Genomic DNA, 8,251 nt, shown 5'->3' on the forward strand with positions numbered 1-8,251 from the left:
GTCTTTGACGGCCACGAACACCTCGTTCGAAGGACCGTCCTCTTTAGAAGGGACTCACATGTTTAAACGTGCCTTTGATCGTCCTAATCTGTCGAGTGCTCGTTTTTCGAGTTACCACGACCATTTTATGGGAAGCGGGTGTCGTTGCACTCCTGGCTAACGCACCCCACCCAAACGCACCAGGCTCTAGGCACTGTGCCGGTTTATGCGACGCATGACTTCCTGTCAGCTCGCTGTCTGCTGCCACAGGCTCTCGGCTCTGTGCAGGACATTCGAACGCATGACTACTTGTCATCGTCCTTTTCACTACCCCAGTCTTCAAGAGCTGGGTAGAAACTGGTGACAATTGACATCCCGTCAACGCACCCTCAACTGTGTTTGACACGATGTTAATTGCATACGCCTTTCGCAGGGAGCACATCCTTTCCGGTGTCCTGCGTAGATTTCGTAACTGTGCGTGTACGCCAGTCTTTCCAGGGTTGGCACTTTGCCAACCATGGCATGCCTAGGATGAGGTCATACGCTAGCACTGTAAATTCTCTTTGCAAGAGGAGTCACTAAAGCTGAAGGCGAGTTCTACCTGAACTCCCTCAGACTTAACGAGCGCGCCATTCGCCAAACGAACGGTCGCCTCTTCTCGCTTGCCATCCTGGCAAAGCGACTCAAACATCGCCTGTCTCTTTCCTAGAGCCACGAGTTTCACAAATTTTTGTGATGCACTTGAATCCACTTGGAGGGTCTCACCTGGTCATGGCCTCTTACTTGAGCGCTATAGACCAGCAGGGTTGAGGTCCGAACTTTCGAGACATCAGAGACTATGCTACCCATTTGTTCCACAACTCTGAACGTAGGGGTAGCTTCAGAGTCCGCATCAGTAGGACATCCCGCCCCTACTGCGCTCCTGCATTTCCCAGCCCCTCAGTGGTCAATGCAGAACTCATGCGTCTCGCGCGCTGATTCTTGCCATCGCCATTTGGGTAGGTAGTCCTCTTGCTGGGCGTCTTCGCCCCAGCAGGGACCCTGGCATAGCAGCGAGACATGGCCGCGCTTGCGGCATTTATAGCAGACAACGTCTGCATTGCTTAACTCCATGGGAGTGGCATCTGACCTCTCGGCCAACAGCTTATACCAAGCTGTCGCCGAGGCACTGTTGTAGAATTGCTCTTCAACTAAGGCAATTTGGATTGCCTCTTCCATCGTCGACGGCACCTTTCTGAAGAGGGCCTGTCGCGGAGGGGCCATGCCGTAGTCCGTTCATAAACGTGGGCACTTTAATATGCTCCGGAATTGGACCTACGGTAATGGCCGCCGACAGCGAGCGTATCTCCTGCACACACTCTTCCAGAGTTCGCTTTGCCTTTCGCGCTCCAAAGAAGCGCGCTTGAAGCAACACTTCGTTGTTCGGCGGCTGGTACATGGCGCGTATATTTTCCTTAAATATCGCCTAGTAGGGAACGCCTTTCAGTCCGCCATAAACGCCAAGTAAGCCCACCCAGAGGCCTAACCGCGCAGATGCGGCATGGCGTACGACCCCATCCGGCTGTCGTCCTTGATGAGCTGCGCGACACCGCATTGCTCCACAGCTAGAAGCCAGTGGACAATCGTGTGCGCTGAAGTTCCATCGAACTTGGGCGGGTTTATCCGAATGGACCTCGGCTGATGCGGCCGGGCAGAGAGCATCTAAAGAAGTCTGTTGAGAGCCTCGCTCCGAGCTTGCTCATGCCTCAGCTCAGCTCATCCTGAGTGTGAGTGACGGAGGAAGTAATTTTCAAACTGATTTAAATTTTATCGTATTAAATATAAATACCTATTTTTACCAATCAAAATGTCATCTTATAGATAACACTTAATATGTATTGCGAGCGTAATTTTCTAGATACCTTGCGTAACGGATGACGCAAGCCGTCATCCCTCCTAATGTGAATGCTTCCATGCGCATCACATTCACAAGGGTTGGTCACAAATGTGAACCACACCCGAGTGCTGGGCCTAATTACTTTAATTTAGTAACTCATTATCCCCGTAAGAACACCAAGTGTACTTAACGGGGACTGTGTAACATTAGGGCAACTTTAGCCCGTGACAGATGCCATTGGTTCTCGCTTCCGTATGGTGGTGCTCAATCACACACCTACCAAAAATGGTAAGCGGAACTATTTAGCACGCGGAGGTCTCGTTCGTTAACGGAATCAGCCAGACAAATCACTCCACCAACTAAGAACGGCCTATATCCTTTTAAGAATTTGTAATCTTTATTCTTTTTCTTAAAATTTGTTTATCCAGCCAAAAAGCAATTTGAATTATACATTCGGTCTCTACGGTGTCGGTGCAAAAGATTGACAATCGAGCAGACGGGATATTTCGTTATCCATATATACTCTTTTGATGCCTCATGACTGGCACTTTAGGTGTCAATGCCCATGACCAGCAACATCAAACCTTTTACATAAATCTGTTTTTAATTATGCGCCTTAAGTGAGTTCGCGATGGCCTGAATCCAGAGTGCAGCAGCTTTGGCTCCCGGATCAGGTACACCGACACCAAATTCCTCCCCAATATATCCAGCTCGACCACACGCTTGCTGTGTTGAGATTTGAGTCGTCGCATCAGCACCGTCTTGAGCAGCTTTGGCAGCAGCTTCAACCAACTCAAAGCGAGTGTTCATGTTCGTATTGTCAAGAGCACGAAGCGAAGGAATGAGAGCATCCATCATTGTGCGGGACCCCTCCTTGGCGCCACCATACTTTTGTACTGCACAAATTCCAGCGCGAAAAGCTCCGATCCATGCCACAGTGTCCACTTCCTTGCAGCTTTTCAAAAAGAGCGATGCAGCAGTCAGAAAGATGACATACAAGACGCCAGAGGTGCCTCCCGCACTGCGACGCACTGAGTCTGCAAGAGCACACATCGTCTGCGAAGCGTCATTTAGCGGGTAATGAATCTTCACGTCTTCCATTATGGCTTCAGCAGCCACCTTAAAAGTTGTGCCGCAGTCGCCATCACCCACTTTAGTATCCCACTCTGTTAATTGCGCTTCGTTCTGAATCAGAGTCCGACAAATGGCCAGAATGCACTTTTCAAGCAATCGCCCGGCATTCGAGACCGCAACTGGGCGCTCGAATGTCTTGTGTGTCTCAGGAGGTATTACCTTTATAAAGGTTTCTGAAATTGACGATTGCGATGAATCGAAAGGCATGTACGTCCATGCCGGTGCTGTGGTTGGTTCATCAAAGAGTGCGAGCATTTCAGCGTCACCATTGGAGTTCCAGAGTGAAAGCGAGAAACCTGCCATGTCCAAAGCCGTCATGAAGGACCCGACAATGACTCGTTCAAGTTCTATACCTTTGGCTTGAAGAGTTTCGACGGCGTATTTGGCTACAACATATAACTCCATCGCCGTCGTGGAGCCTAAGTTATTGACCATTAGAACAGCCTTGCTGCCTTGCGCCAGACTTAAACCAACTGACGATTTTACCGTGATCTTTTCGATCAGCGTCTTACAAAGCAAGGGTACGTCCTGCTGCTCACACTTGGCTACTCCCGGCTCGCCATGAATTCCCAATCCGAGTTCCATTTCATTATCTCCCCACGTTCTGGTGGTATTCTCCTGTCCTGGGAGCGAGCATGGTTTGATCGCCACCCCCATGGTCCCTATCTGATTCATCGACGTCAAAGCATCGACGAGATTTACAAGAGTGGCTAAATTTCTTCCTAACTTTGCCGCGGCGCCCACCAATTTGTGTACGAATACGGTGCCACTCAGTCCGCGGCGCCCAGTATTGGGGTTTACTACGGCCACGTCTTCGCCAACAATGACCATGTCACACTTAAAGCCTTCTGCTTTGGCTTGCTCTACAGCCAAGCCAAAATTTAGGCGGTCACCTGTGTAGTTCTTGACTACAAGAAGGCAGCCATGAGGACCTGCAGCTAATCGAATAGCCGTCAGAACTTGCTGCGAAGAAGGCGAGGCAAAGACAGCACCACAAACAACACCAGTAAGCATTCCTTCGCCTATGTACCCGGCGTGTGCAGGCTCATGACCGCTGCCTCCGCCTGAAATGATTGTCACTTGACGCTCTCGGATAGTCATATAGTTACGATGCAACAGCACGCGTTGTGTTGGTTCGAGCACTAGATGGGGGTGTGAGAGAGCTATGCCAACCATCATATCGTCTACGATAGTGTGGCTCTCCCGGACGAGCTGCTTCGTTTTCGTCATGGGAACTAAATTGCAAGATGCAAACTTACATGTGACGGGGGTTACAGCTTACAGCCGATATAACCAGAACGTAACACAAAGATTGACAAGATATAAATCTAATACAGTTCTCCCAATCCCACTAACTTCTAGGATTTGACGTTAACAAGACTTTTAAGAAACAAATAAGGCCTTTTTATTAGGACGCCATAGGTGGTGAGGGCGGTGCAGCGGTAGCATTATTCGGGCTATTTAAGGAAACCGGGGCACTCTCAGTCTGCTCCTCTTCTTCTTCTTCGCTATCCTTGTTGCTGCGTGGACTCCCGCCAAGTGTAAGAACCTTAGTTAGCGATATTGTGGCCTTGACAGTGCTCACTGCAGCACGAAACTTTCGACGCGCGTTAAATTTGCGCAATTCTTGAAGTGCAGTTGTCAATTGCACATCCTTGACCACGTCTTCAGCAATCCATGGATGTTCCAGTAATTGACGCGCCGTCCCGCGCTCTTCTGGCTGTAAAACAAGCATCTTACCGATAAGGTCCTTGGCTTCAGCCGAAACTTCGTCCCAGTACGGGGAATCAAACTCATAACTTCCAGCCTTAATGAGCCGAAACAGCATACCTTGATTATTGTGATGGAATGGAGGGTACCCACAGAGTAGAATGTAAGTGATAACACCGATACTCCAGATATCTACTTCTTTGCCGTACGGCTTTGACATCAAGATCTCAGGTGCTACATATCCAGGCGTTCCACAGGCCGTTGACAGCCCTGCCTCTGTGCTTTCAATCGCCTTTTTGGCAAATCCAAAGTCCGCGAGCTTAATGTCTGCATCATCATCGGCGCTACTCAAAAGCAAATTCTCGGGCTTTAAATCACGGTGGACAACGTCCGCATCGTGACAAAACGCGATTGTCTCTAGCAGCACCTTGACGAGGTCTCGAGCCTCTCGTTCCGAGTAAAAGTTTTTCTTCACAATTCGATCAAACAGCTCACCACCTGGCATATATTCCGTCACAAGAAAAAAGTATGTGTCTTCCTGATAGACGTCATAAAGCTTGACAATGTGCGGGTGTTGCATTTCTCGCAAAATCTTGACTTCAGCCACAAGCGCCTCCAAATCGTCAGCTGTGAGCTGAGCGCGCTTGATGCATTTCACAGCGAACTTTTCACCTGTTAATTTAAGTGTTGCTTCTCGAACCACCGAAAAAGTACCCGACCCCAGCTCCTTGCCCAATGCGTACATTTCAGCAAAGCGTTTATCGCATTCGTGGGCTGCGATTTCCTCGAATTGCACGGTAGGGGGTGGTGGAGGCACAAGAAATCGCACGATGCGCTCGGTGCCACTAGTGCTAACGAGGATCTCTCGAATCTTTTCAAAACTCCAGCCTACCGCAGAGTCCGTGAAGTCATGGTCGTTTACACCTAGTAACAGCGAGTTAGGCCCGATCTCGCCCTGTCTCTCAAGAGCCCCGGGCTCGGCTGAGTTACCCACAGGACGAAACCCATCTACAATTACGTGACTTTCACCAATTGGGCTTGTGCTCACGATGAGGCCTAGGGGGCCTGGTGGTACACTTACGTCTACGCGTTTCCATCCGGACCGGTCGAGGAGCTTCATTGTAGCTGTAGATGTTCACACTGGGTTATATCGCACTTAAAACAGAGAGTCGGAGTCTGTGAAAATAAAAAAACTTAGAATCTTATCAAAGACGCACAAGCTAAGGTGAAAATTGAGAGATTGTAGCGGTCTCGAAGATAATTTGGATGAAAAACCTTCAGGTGTAGTGTTTAGCTGACGAGACTGCGCCAGCAGTGGCACGAAAGTGGCACGGCGCATCTTTACGTCTTGATGGCCGGGTGTTTTAGAAGTATGCTTGCTGCATTCCTTATCAGAAGATGTATATGTAGAAAAGTTATTGGAGGTAGCCGTGGACTGACTCAAATTATCGGGAAAACCGCTTTCTGGACAGTCGGACCAAACCAGACAAAGACGATACTTTCATATGTCGTTAACAATTTAGGGGATACTTGAATCGAGACGCAATTATCTGAGTTGGAAGTCCTTGAGAAATCGAGAATTTGCGAGCATTTAAAAGGCAAACGCAACAAAATTCGATGCTTTATGTCTCTAGCGGCTTGCTGGTATGACATAGAAACTAACGGAAATTTTTTCATTAGTTAACTTTATGATACGCGCAACAAAGGTGAAGGTTGTGAAACATTGGAAATGTAGGACCCAAATCGTCAAGTAAATGAGTTTGTCGTACAAAAATAATCGCTTAGGTGAAAATTGTCTGCAAATGTGTGGTGGTTATTACTATGGCACAAATGAACATTAAAGTTGGGCGGCATTTGATGCGAAGGAATGCTTCTACAAAGTCTCGGCTCTTCAGTGCAATTCGAATGCGTAAAGTCATTTTGTAGCAAACATTTATTATCTTAGCGACACCTCCAATACAACTCTGACTAATCAATGTGCTCACATGTCCAGAGGTCATCACCAAGAAAGTGGACCATCTCGATAGCCACTCCCTTATTGACGTTTCGACTAAGCGGCAAATGATATCAGTACATGATTATACCACAATAAGCCGCTTCACGTACATGTCGTCAGTGGACAAAGTAAGGATACCAATTGCCATGGCGTGCTCCTTGTCTTCCGCCATAATGGCCTATGTCATCGAACAATTTAGCAGTATCTCCCATCACGAGTTCGATTGATTTGTACGTACCACAGGAGTACCAGCTTCTAGTGATTCAGGCATTTCTCCACCGGCTGACGTAAGTCCAGGGCACATGACGTTTGCACCCGAGAGCACGAACGGAATTGCGCCCTTATCAGCACGCACCTGCTTCATGACGTGCGGCACCTTGTGAAGCAATCTAAGCGTGGGCATAAAAGGACCGTCACGCTGATTAAAGAAGACAGGCTCGCCTTCGTGAAGCACGATCTGAATATGGTTCTGACTGAAGTTGTTGCGACCAGTTACCAGTATCAGTTGAGATACTTGAACTTACGTAGCCACACTACAGACAAGTGGTGACGCACCATTTCGCCACAACCATCGGTGCCTTCTTGGGCATAAGCATCTCGGCATAAGGCTCCAATTCCGGGTACTGTTCTACAATTTTAGCTCGAATGCTGCGCTGCTGTGAGGATTTGACTTTGCTGCTAGTGCTGACATGCTCCTCCACGGTAAAACGCTTAAACATCTTGGCGCGACAGTTTGTTCGCGGATAATTTGTTTTGACTTTTATTTATCTTGTAAACCACACATAGCAAACAGGTCAAGAAGAAAGACGTGAATTTAAGCAAATCGGTATTGCCACTAACCCTTTTTGGTTACGCGCCCAGAAATGACATGCGTCGTTGCCAAGCTCTCCTTTTTATTAAATGCAAATGTAAAACTTTTACGTTTTAATCTCAAGCTTTCCTAGGCCTTCATCTCCGCTCAATTTACAATCACCATACGTTGCATCCACAGCACTGTTGTCCGACGACGTCATAGCGGCAAACTGTGATTTTGCAAACGGGACAATAGGTTTAGTAAAGCAGGAAATTCGTCAGCACGTCGACGATGTTCGACTTTTTTCGAAGTAATGCACGCTGATATGGTAAATTCCGGTGACAAGAAGAGGCGTGCTGCACGTGAGCGGCATGCAAAACGCCAAGGAGTGAAACTCCAACGATTTAGCGAGGGTGATTACGTTCTGCGGGTTGTCCATCGTTGCGTGGACCACTTCGGACCATGTTCCAACAGTAGAACATATATAAATAGTGCTTTGTTAATTAATAACCTACTTAAATTAATAATTATTTTCTATCCCAAGCTCGAGCACATGCATTAATCAATAAACCTCTGTAATTCAATGATAAATGCAATTTGAGGTCTCGTTTTTTTATTTATTATTCATATATCTTTTCTTGAAGAAAAGAATCAGGTACTGTAAAATAATATAAAGCACTACCTAAAAACGTCTAAAGAAATGTCGCATGTCAGGCTGAACTATTTGGTTTGTGCGGATTGCTCCAACCCAGTCCTCCATCTG

General features: G+C 47.6%; 3 protein-coding genes across 3 annotated transcripts; all 3 read right to left on the reverse strand.

The window, feature by feature from the left end:
* Positions 1 to 2,458: 2,458 nt before the first annotated feature.
* Positions 2,459 to 4,219, reverse strand: CCR75_006888 (uncharacterized protein; the record flags this gene model as incomplete). Its single annotated transcript, XM_067964953.1, has 1 exon — positions 2,459 to 4,219. The coding sequence occupies one exon, from the start codon at positions 4,217 to 4,219 to the stop codon at positions 2,459 to 2,461; it is 1,761 nt and encodes a 586-aa protein (XP_067817184.1).
* Positions 4,220 to 4,397: 178 nt separating this feature from the next.
* On the reverse strand, positions 4,398 to 5,819 carry CCR75_006887 (uncharacterized protein; the record flags this gene model as incomplete). The annotated part of the gene is made up of 1 exon (XM_067964952.1): positions 4,398 to 5,819. The coding sequence occupies one exon, from the start codon at positions 5,817 to 5,819 to the stop codon at positions 4,398 to 4,400; it is 1,422 nt and encodes a 473-aa protein (XP_067817189.1).
* Positions 5,820 to 5,997: 178 nt separating this feature from the next.
* On the reverse strand, positions 5,998 to 7,778 carry CCR75_006886 (uncharacterized protein). Its single transcript, XM_067964951.1, has 4 exons — positions 7,251 to 7,778; positions 6,934 to 7,168; positions 6,806 to 6,873; positions 5,998 to 6,749 (listed from the first exon to the last, which is right to left on the reverse strand). Exons 1-4 carry the CDS (start codon positions 7,412 to 7,414, stop codon positions 6,668 to 6,670), a joined length of 549 nt encoding a protein of 182 aa, XP_067817190.1. The 5' UTR covers positions 7,415 to 7,778; the 3' UTR covers positions 5,998 to 6,667.
* Positions 7,779 to 8,251: the final 473 nt, after the last annotated feature.

Source organism: Bremia lactucae, linkage group LG11, assembly GCF_004359215.1.
Source record: "Bremia lactucae strain SF5 linkage group LG11, whole genome shotgun sequence".
NCBI classification, from domain to species: domain Eukaryota; phylum Oomycota; class Peronosporomycetes; order Peronosporales; family Peronosporaceae; genus Bremia; species Bremia lactucae.

Excerpts from the sequence above, each read along its gene's own strand:
- CCR75_006886 (XM_067964951.1), bottom strand. The coding sequence starts at position 7,414 with ATGTTTAAGCGTTTTACCGTGGAGGAGCATGTCAGCACTAGCAGCAAA. Across the intron at positions 6,874-6,933 it reads TAGAAGCTGGTACTCCTGTG|GCCATTATGGCGGAAGACAA; the intron begins GTACGTACAAAT and ends TCGATGACATAG. Across the intron at positions 6,750-6,805 it reads ACTTTGTCCACTGACGACAT|TCGAAACGTCAATAAGGGAG; the intron begins GTACGTGAAGCG and ends TTTGCCGCTTAG.